Source organism: Equus caballus, chromosome 8, assembly GCF_041296265.1.
Source record: "Equus caballus isolate H_3958 breed thoroughbred chromosome 8, TB-T2T, whole genome shotgun sequence".
NCBI classification, from domain to species: domain Eukaryota; kingdom Metazoa; phylum Chordata; class Mammalia; order Perissodactyla; family Equidae; genus Equus; species Equus caballus.
Window position 1 is genome coordinate 41,652,849 of NC_091691.1, and position 20,908 is coordinate 41,673,756.

At 45.0% G+C, this 20,908-nt stretch overlaps 1 protein-coding gene across 8 annotated transcripts in view; it reads left to right on the forward strand.

The window, feature by feature from the left end:
* The window catches only part of PTPRM (protein tyrosine phosphatase receptor type M), a 770,187-nt gene that overhangs the window by 722,820 nt on the left and 26,459 nt on the right, over nucleotides 1–20,908 (forward strand). For all 8 annotated transcript variants that reach the window (XM_023648190.2, XM_023648193.2, XM_023648191.2 and 5 more), the window contains one exon: nucleotides 20,390–20,506. In XM_023648190.2, coding sequence (XP_023503958.2) covers nucleotides 20,390–20,506 — 117 coding nt within the window. The remainder of the gene's footprint in view (nucleotides 1–20,389; nucleotides 20,507–20,908) is intronic.

Genomic DNA, 20,908 nt, shown 5'->3' on the forward strand with positions numbered 1-20,908 from the left:
AAAAAACTTTTTAGCTCCCCCAGAAGGCAAGCTTCTTTAAGGGAAGAGACAGCCTTACAAATTGTGGGCCTCTATACTCTGGTTTCTCTTCAGATCGCATAAATCTTTCGCCTTTTGCACATTGTGGGCCTCTCCCTCCTGGTTCTCAGTAAATGCGCAATGAAATGAATGAACAAATGAGAATTCTTCCAAATTAGCATCAGAGAGCCATTAGCGTATGCCAGGTTAACTGTGAAATAGCTAAGCTAAATATTTTGTCTATGTTTATGTTCTTGGGTTTCTTCCCCTGAAATGTGTGATTCATTCTGAATCCTTCACTTCATTTCACAAATGTACACTGACTGCTTACGTACGATAAGGAGAAAGGCACCTGGAGGCTGCTCCCACGGGGCTTTACTTCACAGTAATGCTGGTCCTGAAAAGTTAGTCACCACCTCAAATTTTACATGTTTGCATCAGAGCTCACCTAAAATAATACCAAGGTAAATTATTTCGAAAAGTAGATAATTATTAAAAGTAACAACTTCTGCTAGATTTTTTAAAATAAAGGCACATGTGTATTTTTTCTTAATTGAAATTCGACTCGGTGACTCAGGAGGTAGGCTCTTTTCCTGTGATAAACCTTTCACTTTCAGGAATGGTGAGGACAACTTAGGCTTTGGCTGAAAGGTGGAAAGAAGCATGTGTTGTCAAATTTCTACGGTGGAGGAGAGGCCTCGCACTGAAGCCCGCTGTCTCTTGGATGGGGCACATTTTGCAGGGAGCCAGGTTTCGTCTTGAGGTACCTACTTTAGAAAAGCAGAAAATAAAAAGGCCATGCAGTATGGCCTGTTCCTTCCATCAGCACGAGGACCTAACCCATAAGGGTGGTCACTGTATTTTTTGATGGAAATTAGTCCTTCTGACAAATAACCATGAAATTCCAGCTAACACTGTGCAGCCGAAGGAGAGACAGTGACTAGGTTTCAGGTTTACCCAAAAATGGAAGCCTATGGGCTTAAAGTAACACAATTTTAGATCTTGTAAGCTTATTTAAAAAAAATCCTTCCATATCCTCACCAGGTTTGTGGGGTGTGGTAAGCTCTGAAGCGTGCTCGCCTCGTTACCACCAGCCCCCTGCCTCAGCCTGTCTTCAGTTAGTAATGAATGTAATGGCATCTGTCCTTGAAATGTCTGGCGTGATTTGGGGGTTTTGACAAAAGGTCACATTCCCTCCGGGAAAAGGGGCTAACCTTATTGCAGGCCGGTTCCCATTGTTAATCCCGCACATTTGTTTGGAGATGACTTCCCCATTTTCCATGCTTAAAAACAGCAATAACAAACCACCAAAGAAATCAAAATGACATGGTTTTTCAGGCAGCAGCTACCTACTGAACATGTTTACGCACATGGTGTGTCCGTCATGAATTAGGCATGAGCTAGGCGGAGGCCTGTTTGTTTACCCAGACTGCTGGCGGTTCATTAAGTCGGAGCTGGGAACCCACTCCTCCTGATTTTTGCCCAAAGCACTCTGCGTTAGGCGGTGTAATTGCTGGTGTTGGAGCCACTGGGAGGCTTTCCCTGTCGCAGCACCTGGTGCAGAAAACGCGGACGCTGCTGTTCCTTCCAGCGGGTCCTCGGTACATCTGCCAGGAGCTGTCATTATCTAAGACTTCCTTGTCACCGCTGAGTGTCCCCTTTCAGCCTGTGTGTTCTGGGAAGGGACCCTTGTCAGTTTTCCTGGCACCTGCCCATGGCTGCACACCTGGCTTTTAAATTGCGCTGGAATGTGTTGTGATTGTTTTCCTCTCTAATGAACCCACCTGAGGGGACATTTGGCTTTTTATCCAGTCGCCTGTTTCCCAGGCATTCCCATTTACAGTGTTTGTGTGGAGATTCAGAGACTCTGTTGTGTTGTTGTACTGATCCATCTGCCAAAAATCTTATAACCAAATCTGCGAGACTCCCAAAGGAGATTTTTGCACCGGTAATTTAAGCTAATGATTTCTAAACATATTTAGTCAGTTTTGTGAAGACCTCATTAGAATGTGACTATTTATTAAAAATCCAAATGAAGTCTCATAGTCATGTAGGAAAATTATTGTTGAGTTGCTCCGAATAGTTCTGATAACAGGTGATAAGTGTTTTGGAGCTAAGAGAAGTAGAGACCAGAGATGTTAACCTCTAATCAATGCAGAGGATGGGAGGGACCCCCTAAATGGATGCTTTAAAGATTATTATCTACCAAAAGAGGGTGACTTTCACAACATTTATCACTAAAAAAGTAGTGAAAGAAAAAAGTTTAAGATGAACACTTGATGTCAGAATTAACCTAATTCACATGCAAGGAAGGTATATTAAGATTCCAAGTGCTCCTATCACATACAACAAAAAATCTGCTTTTCTACAAAAGCCACCAGATCCAGGATCAATGGAAGAAGAAGAGAGAGTCAAGGTTGACCTGGATAAAATGTTGAAATATTGCTTAATAGTAAGAATTATGTAGATAACGCCTAACAGTACAAAATAATAGTAGTATTTTTTAGAAGATCTCTTGAGTTGTTCCAAGATATCAAACTCATACATGAAAGGGAAGAGACAAATTCTTTTTATAGACATTGCTGAAATTATTCTGTCTTGAACTCTTGCTATTGCCTTTCATAGAACTTTTTAAGTGAACTGGATATTTAAGATTGATATTTTGTGACTCGGGTAGTTACAGTCTTAAACTTTGATTAGGTTATACTTGTTCAACAAACTTTGCTCTCCATTTCAATCTACTGTTGACCACTTCAACAATCATATTAATGTAGCTGATTCAAGCCTTCCCTCTCTCCATAACTTTCACACAGAGCTAGGGAAAAGATGAAGTTGGCACTCTGTAGCCCACGATGATTCCCACCCAGGCACTGCCACACTTCACGTCACCTCCCCCAGCACATCACCCAAGAAACCAGGGACTAACTGGGACTGAGCTATGAGCAGCAGGAGAGGGGCCCTCTACAGACCCCTCTTGCCAGCCGGCTCTTCCAGGAAAGGTGACGCCCTAGCTGCCCCTCTGAACCTTTGAGGTTTTCTCTGCCCAAAGATCTCAGTGCCCCTCTGTACAAAGTGAGAAAATCAGCTAAAGAGCCCAATTTGTCTTGTTCACAAACTAACGCAAAAGTAGGCTTTCTAATCCCTTGTCAGCACAATGTATCCAACATTTATTGATACGCTTACTGTATCCACGGCACTAAGAAATACAAAGGTATTTATAATTCACTTGTCCTCAAAGAACATAAACTATGTAACAGAGAACCATTTAAACAATTAACTGTAACACGGGTAAGTCAGAATGATGATAGCACTTGCAAAGGGCCTACTTCTGCCTGAGAAGATCCAGGAGGACTTCATGGAGAATGTGTGAGGAGCTGGGAGAAAGGATTTTAAATGGCCGGATGAGACAACAGCCACTTCAGGAAGAACACAGAGAAAGGGGAGTCAATGGCAAGATGGGGAAAGAGTGAGTGGTCTGGCACAGCTGTGTCAGAGAGGTGATGGGGAAGCATAGTGACCTCTGAGGCTGAAAGCTCACTGAGGCCTTGTCAGTGGGGGTCTCAAACGCCTTTCTAGGAGGAGGCAACAGTAGAAGCAGAAGCGGAGGAGTGTTTGTCTGTTGTAATGGAAGGCACTGAGCCGGTGAATTCTATGTTCTGATTGGTGTTGGTGAAAGACAGTTCTGGAGGCCACTAAAAAAAGGTTTAGGCAGGTTATAGAAGGGCACGGAGACAGGTGAGCTTAGAGCAAGACTCTAGGTGAGAAAGGAGGTGGCTTGAGTTGTGGCAGTGGCATTGGGAATTTATGGGAAATATACAATTTGGGTGTTGTTTGGGGATGCTGATAAGAGAAAAGAACTTGACTGTGAACCAAGGTTTCTACCACTGTGACTTGGACTGATGTAAAGTTTATTAACCAAGAATGAGAATCCCTTTCCCCTCCCCCAAAAAAGAGCAGGTTTAGGAGAAAGGCAACATGATTCATTTTGGACCTGCTAAGTGTGAGACACTGAATGAACAACAACGGGGGCTTTCCAGAAAGCTCAGGAGGGACACATGAGATGAAGACATAGAGACAAGCTATGAAATGTGAAATTCTCCCTTCGTTTACTGAGCAGCTACTGTGTGCTAGGCCTTGGGCTAGAGTGGGGATAGCAAGATGAAAAGACATGGCACAGTCTAAGGGATAGAAAGACGGTAAATGGGGAGCCAGCTTGGTGGCGCAGTGGTTAAGTTCACACGTTCCGCTTCTTGGAGGCCCTGGGTTTGCTGGTTCAGATCCTGGGTGCGGACATGGCACTGCTTGGCACGCCATACTGTGGTAGGCATTCCACGTATAAAGTAGAGGAAGATGGGCATGGATGTTAGCTCAGGGCCAGTCTTCCTCAGCAAAAAAAAACAAAAAAGGGGAGGATTGGCAGTAGTTAGCTCAGTGCTAATCTTCCTCTAAAAAAAAAAAGACGGCAAATGAAAAAGTACAATGTGAAGTGATAAGCACTGTACCAGAAGCATGGCATTCTCGAGAGAAAACAGAGAGAGAGAAGAGGAGCACTGGAGACAGAGCACTGGAGAGGATCCCATCCAGGACAGATAGGGGAAGAAGAACTGGGAATGGAGTCTGAGAAAGAGCAGCAAGAGAAACAGGGTGAGAACTAAGGCACCCCAGAAGCATGTGAAGTAGGAGAGGATAGAGTTTCAGCAAGAAGAAGGCAAGCAGTGTGACCAAGGTGCAGAGGGGCAGGGTACATGGGACTCGGGAGAGGAAGGTAGATAACAAAATGTGTCAAGCACCTACTCTGTGCCAGGCATTCTGCTAAATGGTTCACAAGCTTGTTTCTCTTCATTATCACAGCTACCCTATGAGATACACATAAAGATTCCTTAATTTCAAAATTAAGAAACTAGGGCTCAGTGAGGATACATAATTTGGCCAAGGGCACAGAACTAGAATTGAAATCTTGGTCTGTCTAGTTCCAAAGCCCATGCCCTCTCCACAGCTCCACAGTGCTGCCCTCTTAACAACCAAGAGGCCTTTGGTACATAGCAGGCCTCAGTGGCGTGAAAGAACCATGCCCCTCATGGCAGTGGAGTAGTGGCTATGTGTGTGGTCAAGATAATAGTGCAGCTTGTTCTTGGAGAACTGAATCAAAGGAAAGAGATGGAGCAGCAACTACAAGGGAAGCAAGGTTGAGGTATGATTATCGTGGTTGGGGGTGTGTGTGTGTATGCACGTGTGTGTGTGCACGGTGCTGGGTAGACATGAGCATAACTGAGAGTCTGAAAAGAAGATGTAATTGGAAACAGAGATTGAAAGTACAATATAAGAAAGGGAAAAGGGTGACAGAGGAAAATCACAGATGAGGTAGGAGAGGATTCCTTCAGTTAACAAGCACATGCTACACACCAGTCAATATGTGTAGACACAAGCAGCTGGAGCTACGAAGAAGCTACGTGCAGCCCTGTCCACGGAAATGGAGAATCAAACAAGGTGTTTAACTTCTGTGAGAAAGGTTTCACAGAGTGCTCTGGCGGTTCATGAAAGAGGCGCCTCATCAGACAGGGAGTGGAGGCTGGAGGGGTTCGTCAATAAATACTTTCCAGAGAAAGTGGTGTGTGGGGCTGAGTGTGGAGGAACAAATAGGATTTAATCAGCAAAGAAGGGAGGGAAGGGTGTTCAGGGCAGAGGCAAACACAGGTCCCCTGAGGGAAACTTCAGATGTGTTCACAATGAACACGGAGAGAGGGGGAAATAGTGAGGCAATCGAGACTTTGTCATAGAGAGCTAGATAGGCACATGAGGAGTCTGGCTTCACTTTGTGGCCAACAGAGAGCCCTTGAAGGAGTGAGTGAGGGAGCAACATGGAGAAAGGGACATAGTGGAGATGCTGCAGAGAGAGAGTAAGTAACCTAAAGCAGGAAAATAGCCACTGGATTTAACGAGGAAAAGGTCATTGGTAACCTTTTGCCTGAGTAGTTCCAGAGGGATGACCTATCAGAGTTCTTTGATTGCATGCAACCGAAATCAACTCAGGCTAATTTAAGCCAAAGGGAAATTTATGGAAAGAACATAAGGAGCTCAAAATGTTGATGTGAAGAATAAGGCTTGCCAACAAACAGGAAAGCAGGCACCAACTCCAGAGGGCCAGGGAGCAGAGGGGCTCACAGCCAGTTTGGTCAGGGCACTGCCACCAAGAAGATGAGCGTTAACAATTCCAAGGCTTTTTCACTGTGATCAGGATTCAAATAACAAGAACAGAGCATCTGACTCCCCCAGGTTGGTTCATGTGCTCCTCCCTAGCCATCCAAGGCCCCGAATTGACAAGCCACCCCAATTTCCTAAAAGGAAGTCAAAGACATATTAGGAAGGAGGAATGGATGAAACGGATGTTGAGTGACCAAAAACAACATGCATTCACTACAAAGGGTGAGGACTGAAGGCAGTCTACAGAGGCAAGAGTGAGGATGGAGAGACTGAGGTTAAACTGGTCAGCAGCTTAGCTGAGAAGGGAAGAGAGAAACGGCTATAAACAGAGGAGGCTTTGCAATCAAAGGACAGTTTAAAGGTGGAAGATCTTTGAAAATGTTGTGTGTTGAGGAAAGAATCAGGAGGGAGGGAGAGATTGAAATATTAGAAAGTGGACAGCTGAGGAGGGTGTTTCCCAAGGAGGCAGGAGGGAAGGGCTCCAGAGTGCAGGTCTTCAGTTCAGCTGTCTAAGGACGAGCCTTTTCCTCTGGGCCCAGAGAACAGAGGAGATGAGGATGCAGTTAAATAAATACAACAAAAACGTAAACACCAAACTTGGAATGGCACCCTCTCCTGAGAACATCAGTTTTCTGGGTGAAGATAGGAGCAAGGCCATGGGCTGAGACCTGAAGAAATTGGGGGAATGGGGATTTTCAGGAGGCAGGGAGAACACAGGTGATGGGTTGGCCTGGAGTAGGAGCTGGCGGGCTCCTCTCTTAGAGGGGAGGAGACAAGAATAGAGGCAGAACCAAACAAGACTCAGTTGTGGCAGCAGGACCTGGGGGCATGGGAATCCTGGGACAACCAGTGGCCAGAGTCCTAGAGAACTGACTCTGAGGTGAATGGTAACCACACTAGGGCATCGTAGGCCTTTCTCAGTGACCTTATACCAACCAGTTCCCACCTCCAAGCCTTACTCTACACATCCCCGAAATGAAGGAAAGTTGGCCAAAAGAACTCTAAAATTCCATGTTTATTTATATGACAAATATTTTTCTGTGTGTTGTTTACTGTTGGCTCAGTGATCCATTTGCTAATAGGTGCATCTGCAGCCCAGATATGCTTAATCCGTGTGGCCTCCTGGCTCCCGCTGTGTGTGCTCTGAATACCAACAGTGGGAGAAAAGTGTGGAGGCTGGATGTTCAAGTAGAATGATTCACTTCCTTAGGAGAGAGCTGTCACCTGGGTTCCTTCTGCACTGTTGCACACAAGGTGCAGATGTGGGGCAGGGGATCACAGTGTGTGATTAGGTGCCAACGAGACGAAGTCTGTACGTGCTCCACCGATGTTTAATATATGCAGACCATAAAAGATACTCAGTCTGTAATTTATGGAACCTTTTTGAAAATGATATAATCTGACCTCAGTAAACTACAATTTTGAGAGAATATATTCTTTTCAAAAATTCTTAAAATAACAATCCACAGGTTTATCAACTAGCACAATCAAGCAACCTCACCTTCCAAGCACATTGCTGTTTCTTTCAGCGGTGATCAGCTACCACATCTGTTCTCGCATGCAGCAGGAGTGGGGTCGTGGGAGAACACGGCGCCTTTGGAGAACTCTTATGAACGTTTAATAAAGAAAGCTGTGCACACCCCATTGTGTTCAGTGTAACTGCAAGTATGACTTTTGCATCTGGAAGGAGATCTCCTTGTGCACAGAAATAGTTATTTTACCCCCTCCAAAATCCATAGAGAATCATTATCATCACTTAATGTCCATCAGTCCAATTTGAATAGAAAATCTATTTAATTGCAAGGTAAACCGTGATATAAAGAGCATGCAAGAACAGATACAGTTATAAAACAAATCTATCTAAAGGAGCATTTCATTGACTACTAAATTGGGTGGTGATTTTGAAAAATGTGAGATGAAAGGAAAATAAAGAGGCTCAGAATAAAGCAAGGAGAAAACCACAAAACTTTTTTCTTCAATCTTACTCAAGGCTCATTAAGTATTTTAAATTAAATACTAAGTATAGCATTTTAAAGCTTAAAGTAATGAGGTTTCTGATATAAAAGTTCATCTCTGTAATGCTAACCCCACCTTCGGGAAACTTTCCTCTGATAGTGTTCCTGAAATAAATGTGCGTGTGTGTGTGCGCGCACATACGTGTGTACACACGTGCATTTTTTTAAGGCTAGCTACTCCCCTCCCTCACATTTGCTTACCTGAGTACCACACTAGATTTCTTCACGCGTCCACATGCCCTGTACCTGATAAAAGATTCTTCCCAAATGTATGTATCACACACACACACGCTTCCTTGCTCACACATCTTTACCTCAGCTTCAGAAGTGTCTGTACTTTGTTGGGAATCGCAAGCTGCCATTTGTTCTAAGTGCAGACCATTGTCTCTTTTTTTCTGAATTCTGTACGAGTTGTCACAGTGAATTAGTAAATTTCCCATGGGGAAGACAAGCTCAGTCTCCTATCTTTTGCTCACACCCCCGTTTCTCTGCTGTTGTCAGTGTTAGAAATCTTAACCCCTTGGAGTCTTTCTTCATCTCTTTTGTGGCTTTCCTGGTACACACATAACTAGTTAACATGTGGGTATCGAGTGACCTCTCAACCTACTCTAGGTGAAGGCCAGAAAAACAGAAGACAGGAACCCTACCTTCAAGACATTTAAAATCCAATTATAGAGGTACAACATACAATTGTATACAAGAAAAAACGAAACCCCTACAGGTACCATTTTTCCCTCCCCTACCAGCCGCAGGCCTCGTGAGCAGAGGCCAGGTTGTTTCCTCTATGAATCCCAAAAGGCCGGACACAGAAGAGATTAGAAAGTATGCAGTGAATGTTTGTGAAGAGGTGGGAGAATAATTCCAAAGGCACATACAAGCTAGTGCAAAATTACGTATTTCATATGAGGGGAACCTCTGTTTACTGCTCTTCTTCCCTTGATTTCTTCTACGCTGGGAGAACACACTGAAATCTAAAGCCACACATGTGTGTATGACATGGTCACGCTAGATGTGAATGGAGTTCACCACAGCTCTGTTTGATATGACAGAAATATATCTACATTTAGCCTAATTAATCCTTTTGTATTAAGTTCTTAACAGTTCAGCCTAATCCATCATGTCCCTTTAAAAAAAGCAAAGTCATTTTTACTCAAATATTGATGGATTATAAATTAAGTTTGGAAACAATTCTTTATGTGCTGTAAGTCATCTTACGCTTTTGTATCAGCCATCTCTAACACTGCCACGGTGGCAGACTGTTGCAGGATCAAAGCAAATGTGCCGGTCTGGATAACAAGTGTTCCCCAGAGCCCATGCTCCTAGCTCCCCAGGGAACTGCGAGCTGCGTGCGGATCAGCTCTTCCACATTCTCTGGCTGAACCCATGGAGACGACCTGTGTGGCGGTGCCCGCTTCCATGATCATCAGTGTCAAGCCCTGTCGCCCGCCTTCAGGAGACACTCGCTGCTTTGCCACAGTTGCCTGCCACTGGACAATCCTCATGTTCCTCTGTGTCTGGGCTTCCTGTATAGTCCCCCTTCTACTGGCCTGGCATTGGATCCTCTGCTGTCTCACTCTGTCACCTCTAATTTTCTGCCATTATCTTTGGGGTGCATGTAGGTGGTCACCTGCCTTAGTGTCTATAAAGTGCTTTAGAGGGTGGGGCCTGAATGTGTAGCAGCTGGACAAGTGTCCCAGGGACAAATGCCTCATAGCCTGAGAGGTTTTATAGCAGAGCCCCAGTCCCATTCGTAGCTGCTCAGGCAGCGTCCCCCTGTGGTTTCTTGGCAGGGTAACTGGATGCAATATGGGATGGTTTCAGGGCTGCCATAGCCCTCCTCCTTTGTTCTGCTCACATGAGCACTTGGAAATTGGGGGTTTTTCCCCACTTTGCACTGCAGGTATATCCTATTCTTGAATAATTTGTTGAAAAATAGTAAATGATGTCCTATCTTGAATGCAGAATTCTTTTTTTCCTACTCTTCTTTCTAAATCTGCTTACTTCATCTTCTGAGGCCTCCGCGCTCTGCCTTTCCCTGAAGATTTGGGATTATCTGGCTAAGTAAATATGTGAGTAAATGCTGGGTGCCTCCCAGGAGGAGGAAGCCAAAGAGGCAAAATAAGCCAGTGAGCAGTTTTATAGTCTGTCTACAGCTTCTTCCAGATTAACCAAGAGGCAAGACATCAGTGTCTCTACTTTAACTAATTAAGGAATTTAAGTGCAGAAGAATGTAATTTGCTAGGCTGACAGACAACCAGAATTCACTGCCTCAGAAGCTTTTCTCCTAAATACCTGCCATATGTTTAAGACCAGAGCAGGACAACAGCTTAGGGCATAAGCCACCACCTTATTCCTCTGGGCCCAGGTTTCTAGCCATGAGAATGTGCGATAGCTCTGGACACTTATCTGATATAAAATCCCATCGAAGAGCCCCCTTCACACTTGACAAGAAGCTGTCTCATAAATTGCTTTCTTCCCAGTAGCCCTTAGGATTAGGAATATGTATGTGGGTAACATTACATAACAATTGTGAAAGAGCTGTCAGATTATGGAAGTGGACGGGTCGCTTAGGCCAGTGGTGAGTCTAGGCGGTGGAAATGTTAACCTCCAGGGATCTCACTGGATCCCTTGCTAGGAGTTACTAAGAAGAATAAGGCCTGACAGGGAACAGCTGAAGGAGACCAGTGACATAGTGGAAGAATCCTGCCCACAGAAGGGAATATGAACAGTAAGAGGAAATAGACATTTCAAAACCCAACAGTGGGTTTACATCTTTCACCTTCAGACTGTCCACTCTGACATGCAAACAGAACCCTTATCACTTAAAATTCTGGAGAAAGAATTCTTTGTTCTAGAAAAAGATGTTATATTCATCTCACCAAAGATAGATTCTGATATTGTGGGGTAGAGTATCCAAATCAAGAGTGAATTTCTAGGATTTGTAATCCATTCGACTGGTTGAATCTCATACTCCATATACTTAGGACAACTTACATGATGCTCAGTCAAGAATGAGGCCGCTCAGGTCTTCATGCCACTCTGTTCTCCAAAGTCTTCTGCTCTTTGTAGCAGCTCCTGTGATAACCTAAGGAAGAGGGCGATGGAACCAGTGAAGATACAAGACCCTGGGCCAGTGCCTTTGGATGTGCCTCTTCCGTGCTTCCTGAACCCCAGAGCCATTACCTCCCCAAAGAGATTAATTGGGACAAGGGTGTACCTCAGACTATCTCAGATGAATTTAACCCAAATCAGTGTCTCTGAAATTAAAGTCCATTGTCTTCCTCATCCTGGTATAGACCATAAGGTGTGAGCTGCTACAATAAATAGAACACCTGGAGCTCTGTACTGTGAACTCTTCCCTCCTTAAGAATAGAGGTGCTGACACAATGGTAAGACGGCACCAGTGGCAACTGCCACTAACAGTGAAAGGACATTTCTCACTAAAGACCCAAGAAATGGATCTTTAGACCCTCACAATGACTGTGATGTAGGCATTATTGTTATCCCAGTTTACCAGATAATAAACTGAAGCTCTCAGAGGTTAAGAAACTGGTCCAAGGTCATGCAGCTAGTAAATGTCAGGCCTGGAAGTGGATCTGCAGAACCAGACTCCTGACCGCTATGCTAAATGGCTCCAAAGAACCTCATTCCAGAGTCATGTAATTGGATAACTCTCAGAATAATTTTAACAGCCATAGGGTCTACCATCCTCTTTTGCAAAAAAGGAAACTGAGGACCAGAGTGGTTCTGCAACTTGCAGAAGGTCATGTGGCTAGATTGTACCACAGTTAGAATTAGCCCAAGGCCCTCCTGCACACCAGCCAGTCCTCTTTCCATTATACCATGCTGTGTCATCAAATGTGAGTTTTTAAGAGAGGTTGGAAAAACCTTCTTTAAAAACAAAATGTTATCGCTCTACCTAGAAGAATATGTGTGTGTGTGTGTGTGTGTTGAGAGTGGTATGCTCTGAGAACGTTTCCAGGTCTGTAACTAAGCCCAAGAGGTCACATCCTGGCAACCTGGGAGACGCACAAGGCCCAGTCCCTGAGCTCACCTGCTCTAGGAACCCTCAGGTGTCCCTGTTATGGGGATCAGACCATCCTGCTTCTGAGGCAACAGGCCACAGCTGTCTACTCAGCAGCTGGTGACAGAGATGCCAAACACATGTACCTGGGCACTCGACTGCTCCTAACTCCCCCATGCTCAGCCCACTCACACGTGCATTCCAGCATCCAGTTTGTACTCTGCACTTAGCAGCCCGCCCCAGCAGGACAGCTGGCTTGGCTGCACAGAGTCCCGAGGTGGTTCCAGTGAATAAGTGTACTCACTCAAAGGGACTAGTACCCTTTAAAAATGTAGTCCTGCAGAAATCCGTTTCCTGCATCCTCCCCTTCTCCTCACGTACACACATTCTGTCCCAATACCATTCCTGTTATTTCAAAATACAGCACCAAGGAAGTCCATCCAGGACAGTGCCAGAGGGGCCGGAGGTCAGGAAACAGGGGCCCCATCCTTCTAGGCCCCACCGGCAGGCTCCAGGACCACTCAGGCTGCCCTGAATGCCCTCTGCCCACTTCCTCAATGAGAATGCCCTCCCCCTTCTATCCACCCATGGAAACCGCACTTCATCTTTCTGGTCTCATCTGTAACACAGTCTCCCTTGTGAAGCTTTGAATCTCTTCCCTTAGAATTCATGTTCTTTTTTCTGAATTCCAATAGCAGTTTTCTTTCTTTTTTTTAATTTTAGCAAACATGTACTTGTGCCAAGCATGTTCCAAGAGCTTCACAAAAAAAGAATTTAGTTAATCTTCCTAACAACTCTTATGATCCCCATTCTACAAATGGGAAAATGGAGCCACAGAGAGATTAAGTAACTTGCCCAAGGTCACACAGCTAATAAATGGGGCCAAGATTTGAACCCAGACAGTGTGGCTCCAGGGAATGTGCTCTCGACCTCTGAGCTTGCCTCTCCTTCTGCCCTGAGTTAGGTTTGCTGTTTACACTAACCTGTTCTTCACGCGCATTAGACCACAGCTCATTGCTCTCTGTGCCCCAGGGCAGCCTGCATGTCACCGCCCTGAGCTCAGACACAGGCTTTGCCACGTTGCAGCCATGATGCTGATCCCTTAAATCTTCCAATTCTGCCTCTCCTCCTCTCCCAGATTCAGATTATGTGGGATAATGCAGAAAATTGGGATAATATTGTGTCCTCCACAAAATTAGTATGAGGTGGCAAGTAATCAGGTAGGTTGAGGCCTCGGAATGATTGTAACCTCCACGTGGTCTAGCCAGGACCGCTCTGTGACTTGCACAAAGTGAACAGACATGAACCTTTAGGAGCTACGCAGTCCTCCATGGATCTAAATTGTAACCTGATACATGTTAAAACTGCCAGTAAGAGAAAATACGGATTCTTTTCTCAAAGATACATCAGAGATCACTCTAAGAAATGTCTTCTCTGATGTACCTCAGACAATTGAGATATAGATAGATATATATATATGTTCTAATAATATTGTCATTGCTCAAAAGACTTCTGAAACTCTTTGATCAGAATGTTTAGAGTATGTGGCACACAATTTTTATTGTCCTCAATGATGGCAAATCTCCCTCCTTTGGCAAGAGGACTTAAATTTTGCGATTGGCTAAAAGTTAGAGCCAAATCTATTGAATAAAGTAGAGAACAGGCATTCTGGATAAGTATGTTTCTTCAAAGTGCTGATGCTTTCTGCTCTAGTGGGTAGGACCCTTTACATCCACGTGAGGTTAAGAGAGAAAAGATACAAGACACATTTCTTGGGTGGTCTGTAAGGTGACACTTAAAATTCCACAGGAGGTGCCAGTCCACCTGTTTCTGCACAGCTGAGGAAAACCAATGTTATGGATATGGATGTGACAGCGTGTGCATTATAAGTACTGTATGTCCATCAATTAATAACGTTAATTAATAGATGTAATTGGAAGACTGGATAGAAAACCAGAAGCCTTGTGGGGGAGAACTTTAGACAGGAGCCTGAAGGTGTGAAAGAGGGATTTACTCAGGCTATGAAGTGGTTTTCACAAATTCAAACCATCCAGACCTCCAGAAGTTCTTCATTTAGTGCCAGGTTTGAAATAGGCATCCAGGCCATTGCCCAGGGGAGGCCCCAGGCCCAAATGGGGCAGGTGTGGAAGGGAAGAACTAGGAAACCTATTATAAGCCAGGTACTGTACTTATGCAAAGCCTTGATCCATATTATCTCATTTAATCCTCAGCCTCCCTAAGAAATCAATGCTCTTATCCCGTGTTATGCATGAGAAAACTGAGGCTCAGCGGTATAAGTCACTGGCTACAGTATCACAAGTTAGCAAAAAAAGAAAAAGCAAATGCGCTTCCCCCTTACGCCATCACACCGAGCCAAAGGAATCCGTATTTTCAGGATATTTAAGTGCGTGAATGTTTTTATTGCTGTGAGAGCTCTGTAAAACAAATTTGGATGCAGTCTGTTCTCTTGGAAGCCTTGCTGGCAGCTGCTCTTGGCTGGGCCTCTTCTTGGTAACTTCTTCGGCGTAAGCCGCCTTTTTGCTCTCATATCCAATATCTCCATCAAAGCTGTCCTCAGCTGGCCCAAACACAACTTAATAGCACTGTGGTCACTCTCTTTGGATGTCTCTTAAAAAAAAAAAAATCTGTTGAAAACCTCTTGCAGAATCAAAACTTCTGAGAGCCTTTTTGTTTTTCTTCCCTTCCACCCCTTTAAAGTTACATTTATTAGATCACACTATGGTGCCCCCAGGTGACGAGCTAACATTCAATTCCTTAATCCTTCTAATCATGGGTTTCTTAGCGCAGTGAGTCCTTGGACCCATGCCCAGTGCACTTAAACAGCCCTTCACATCCCACCCCAGCCTCCTTCCTGCTGGCCCGTGGAGCTGGTGATATGGAAGGCTCCAGCAGAAACACAGCAACACACGATCAGGGACAAAAATGAGTAATGGTTTCAGAGTGTGATTCTGTTCTTCCTGCCCCTCCACCCTTCATACCCTCACTCACCTCCAAAAAGCCAAGGTAGCTAAAGGCAGTCCAAGGCTTCCTACCTGGGATCTGCTCCTGAAGCCAGACCTGGCCAGACTGGAAAGCATATGCGCCTTGAGTTCCACCCTCCCAAGAGCCCTGCGCTGGGGCCAGAGCCTGGGTCTGCAGCCTCTCCCTCGCCCCATCCAGCTTGTTCCCTGGAACAGTCACTCGCCCTCCCTGGGCCTGCTTTCCACTTCATTTTAGGACACGTGGCTCGTGCTGGCTCTCTTCTCTCAGGCCAATCACTTGCCCACCCTGAGCTGCCGAGTGAAGCCACAGTTGTGAGAAGGCGGCGATTCCAGGCAGCAAAATGCAAGCGTGGAAGGCTTGTGTCTGGCACTTGTAATGATTTGGAAAGTGAATGTTTGGAAACTGTCTGTCTCTGTGATTCCTCGCCACTCTATTTGATACGCGTCTCCCTGCAAATCACAGACACCATTGCGAATTTCTGTTGGGAGTTCATCAAAGCAGCCTCGTGGAGAAGAGACCTGCCGCCCACTCTGTAGAGCCTCCTGACCACCGGGAGTGAGGTTCTCAGGACAGCTTCACAGGAGGCCAGGCTGGAGTCTCCCTTTGCTTTGTTCTCGCCTGCAGTCTCCCCATCATAAACCATGCTCAGCTGCCATGCCCGCTGTTTCCCTCTTCCTTCTCCAGAAAACCCTGCTCACCGCTCCAGGCCCTTAGTGGGCTCCCTGCCTTTCAACTCCTGTGGTCACCTATAATCCAGATCACAAAGTTATCACGTAATAAAAATGAGTTTCCATTTTTGAACACTTAGAATAAACTAGCACTGGGGCAAATGTTTTCATTGCATTAGATCACTTAATCCAGTGATTCCCAAACCCATCTGTACTTTGGAGTCGCCCAGGGAGCTACAAGAAACCATGAATGCCTCTGTCTCACCCCAGAAATTAGGATTTAATTGGCCTGGAGTGTGGCCTCGGCTTTGGAATTCAGTACCCTCCAAAGTTATTCTAATCTACAGACAAATTTGGCAACCCCTGATTTAACCTTAGAACACTCTGAGAGAGAAACTAAATGCATCCCCTCTTTACAGGTAAGGAACCTTGGGCAAACTTGAGTGATGTACCCAAGTTCACTGCGACTTTAAGGAGAGAGGCAGACTGCCATCAAATCCTTGCTGCTCAAAGTGTGCTCTACAGGCAGAGCAGCGGCACCTGGGAGCTTGGTTGAAATGCAAATTTAAAGCCAACAATGATTGCGTGTGGGAGGCAGTAGGGCTTGGAAGCCAGTGCCTGGTTGACAGCCCATGGAACCAGGCTAGGGCAGGTAACTGGTGGAGCCTGATCGGGGCCTAGCTTTCTGGGCTGAAGGCTGTTGCAGAAGGTGATTAAGATGCATGGGAAGCACAGCCTCTCCTAGAAGCTGTGCTGGTAGCACCAGGGTGCAGAAGGCAGCGGAGCCTGACCCACAAGCAGGGGAGCGTGGTTCAGCGTCTGGTTCTGCAGTTCCTGGGTTCCAACAGGCACCCCCAAACCACTGGTCTTAATGTCCCTGTATGCAGACCTCAGAGGACAGGAGGCTACTCAAGACCCAGACTCCCCAGGCATGGAAAGTCTGCATCCAGAAAGCAGCATACATTCCTCTTTTTTTTTTAAGCAAAATAATAATCTGACACAATCCAAGCAGTTAAAAAGACACTAAAAGGAACCCAATTTAGAAAGGTTTTTAGTAGGCTAAAAACAGATGTGGCAAACCATTTCAGGATATACTGGGAGATGAGATGGTGACGGCAGGATTTGAAATGGCTGGTCTGCCTTTTCTGGGCCCGACCAGCCAGGTGCCTCTGCACAGGAGAAGGCTCTGCCGGTAACCAGGTTCTGGAAGGAAGCAACCCCAAGGCTTCCTTTCTCTAATTACCGCCCATCTGCGGCGTCCGGAGGGCGCGGAGTTAGCACGCCGCGGTTCGGAGCAGACCGCCTTTTTTTTCCATCGCAGGCAGACCGGCGGCACCTGTCCCACGGGGGCGCGGCTCCTCCTGGACCGCGCGGCTGTTTCCTGCCGCCGACGCGCGGGGGCGCCCGGCTGCGTCCGGGCGAGGGTGCGGGGTGGGGCGCGGGGGGTGGTGGCCAGAGGGGCCTAGAAGGGCAGGGCGGGTCGGATTTCCCGTGGAACCCAAGCTCACCCAAGGGAATTGGAAAGAGATACTCAGCCTTCAGTACGTTGCAGAGGCTTTTGGTTTCTCTGACTCCAAGGCGTTGAAGCCCCCACGTCCATATTTATTGAAAATTTGGGTACTGAAAGGGTAAGGAGTCTAAAATAGAAGAATAGGTGACCATACTGGATGTCCTGCATCCACTGCGTTCTAATAAGATACTTTTATTAAAGATAACACCAAGTTAACGTAGGTTGCAGGCGTGTGTTTGTTCTCTTGTAATTTTCAGAGAACTACATGGGTTTTTGAATTACATGTTCATTCCATCAAGAATTGTTTCATTTTAAAAGTGCACTTATGTACTCTCTTTGTATTCACTACCCTCTGCTTGAGTAATTGAAGTCAGAGAAAGGTAAAGCAAGTCCCCCAATATAGAGGAGACTCCAGTGTGTACCATAGAAGCACCTATTAATTAACATTGTGAAAGTAATGAGACATTCTGCAAGTGAAACTAGGGTTGCTATCAAATTAGAAATCTCCACAAATACGCATGGTCTGCTCAGATTCACTGTACATCTAGGAAACAAACAGGAGAAATTACAGATCTCTCTCATTCTGGAATAGTTTAGATCCAGCACAGGTATTCATGGTGTAAATCTTTGAGATATTCTGGATAAACCATAATATTTATAAATATCTATGCTTCATTAAGTCACAGATAGTGTTCTCATGAGAAAAAGAAAAAGATTCCCAAAGGAAACTGAAAATGTAGTGGGGCAGGACCACCTTTGTCTTATGCTGCACTGTCTCTCCAACTCCAGATGTGTCTGGCTTACATCTTGCAAGTCAAGGTAATGAGGCTACTCTGGAACCAGCTGCCAGAAAGTTTCCTGAGGAAGCCAGCTAAGATAATGACCAGCCCTGTACCACACTGGAAACACTAGTGTGCTAAGGTGTTTTGCTTTGTGGAAAAGGTCACCTTAGTCAAATATTTCTTTTCGTAAACTTTCCCAATCTGGAATTTTACTTCCTACACTAATCGTGTGATTTTCTCCATGAAATTCAGTTCTACATGTATCTATTGCGTATTCGGTGTATATGGGACACAAGCCAGATGTTGCAGGTTTGCAGAAATAAGCAATACAACACCCCTTCCATGTTGGCAGGTAATAAGCAGGTATCCAGCAGTATAAGAATGGTGTCATACTAGCAGAACATGCACATTTTATCAGAGGATCACAAAGAGAGAGAGCTCACATCTATGGAGGAAGACTTTGAAGCGGTGTGGCACTGGAAATATGCCTTGAAGAATGGATGAAATTTTCAGCTAGGAAGGTATGGGTGGGAGGAGAACATTCTAAACAGAAGGAAGGGCATGAGTAGGAGTCTGGATCATGAGGTCTGTTTGGGGGTCGGGGCAAGTCACTTGTCTTTGAACATAAAATATATGTGAACAGACAGGAGAGTAGTGAAAGATAAGGATGAAATGCTCTTTCTGGGCGAATAAAAGATGCCTAATGGTAGGCCAGATTGACTTTCTCTTTAATTTCACAGGCAGCAGTTCAAAATAGAGCTTACTGAGAGAGCAGAGCCTTTGGGATGACGCTTTGGAAGGGTTTTTTTGGTACTAGCATGTGTAGAATGCCCATGCAGGAGGTTCCCAGAACTTGAACTAAGATACGGCAGAGAGAATAAAAAGTTGGAAAACATGTTTGAGAGATATTTCAAAAACTTCTTAGATGTGGCAGTTGGTTGGGTTTTGGAGAAGGAATCGCCAGACTTTGTGCCTGGGTGACTGGGAAATCATAGCGTTATTAACATAGGGAGTCAGGAGGAAAGCAGTGGATGTGGGACAAAGAATTCTCCTTTAAACATATTGCCTTTGAGGTGCTGGCAGGACCGCCAAGGGAAATGCCCACAAAAGAAGTTAGAAATGGGATTCAACACTTGGAGAAATAGGGCCAGAGGTGCAGAAGTTCATCCATGGAGGGATGGCAAAAGGAGTGGATGAAGCTGCCAGGAATTCAGGACAGAGCAGCTGAGGCTAAGGACAGAGCTACGGGGACCAAGCTACGTGGCCCTGCCCAGCTTCCACTGCTCCTCCCTCATCCCAGGCTTTTGCTGATGTCTGGAAGAGCTACAGTACAGGACAAAAAAACAATTTTCTAGGAGGGGCTGAGTCTAACAAGTGCCTTGCACCTGAAAAATCCTTAGATTAGAGGCTTCCAGCAATATGGAAAGACTGTGTTCATATTTTACCTGGTTTTGTATATTGAATTTACTTTAAAACAAATCTGTAATTCTAACTTGGGAAAAATACATAGCTACTTCCTTCTTCAGAAAAAATCTCTAATCTTTACTGTTGGCTCTGATTTCCTGCTCACTCTTCCTCAAAAGTGTTCAATTGATTTCTGAAACTAGGAGGAATTTAAAATTCAGAGGAGCTAAAATATTGCAAACTACCTTTTTTTTCCTGAGGAGGATTCACCCTCAGCTGGCATGTGTGCCAGTCTTCCTCTGTTTGGTATGTGGTTTGCCATCTCAGCATGACTGCTGACGAGCAGTGTATGTCCGCGCCTGGGAACCGAGCCCCGAGCCACTGAAGCAGAGCGTGCCGAACTTAACCACTAGGCACAGGCCTGGCCCCAAAAACTATGTTTCACAGTTTATTTTTCCAGGCCATTCCCTGAGTAGACATAAACAAAAAGTTAATGGTTATTATAACTGGGATATTTGCAGTATATATATAATTTGTTAACTTTAGACCTAGACTTTACTCCTCCCATAACTCAAATTTTGCTTTTTTCTGGGGAGAGAAAAAAAGCGTAGGTGATCTAAATAAATACACCTTGCTCTTGACTGTGCAGCTTCACTTCTGTTTTTGTGTGCAAATTTTATCCTATAAATCATACTGTGACCCATCATTTGGGGAACTCCAAAAAAAAAACGCTAAACCCTTCATTTCCTTTGTGTTTTCTAAAGGTCAAATGCTGCAAATACTGGCCAGATGACACAGAGATATATAAAGACATTAAAGTTACCCTAATAGAAACAGAACTACTGGCAGAATATGTGATAAGAACATTTGCTGTTGAAAAGGTAAGTTTTCACATTGCTTTGAAAAGCTGTGGTCGGACAGTGTTGCTGGCCTCAGGAACGTATCTGGGTAATTTAGATGTGGTCACACCTGAATGCAGGTAGGCGCTCTCTAGTGATTTCTCCAGACTGCATCTTGCCCTCTGATTCTATAATAGCTCAGTTCCATCTTTGAAGCAAATCATTCCCATTTCATTAGAATCTGTAATTTGCAGCTAAACCAAAAGATAATGCCTATTTCCTTTTCCTTATTTTAACCTGGTTGATATTTTTCGGCCCATCTCTCTAAGTTCTTTGTTTGCAGTTTGGTAACTGTCCTTCATGTTGTCTGTCCATATGGGTTTCCCAGGAATGAGTTAGTATCAGTGTTGCGACACAGGTCCTAACTCCTTCTGGAATCTTTCT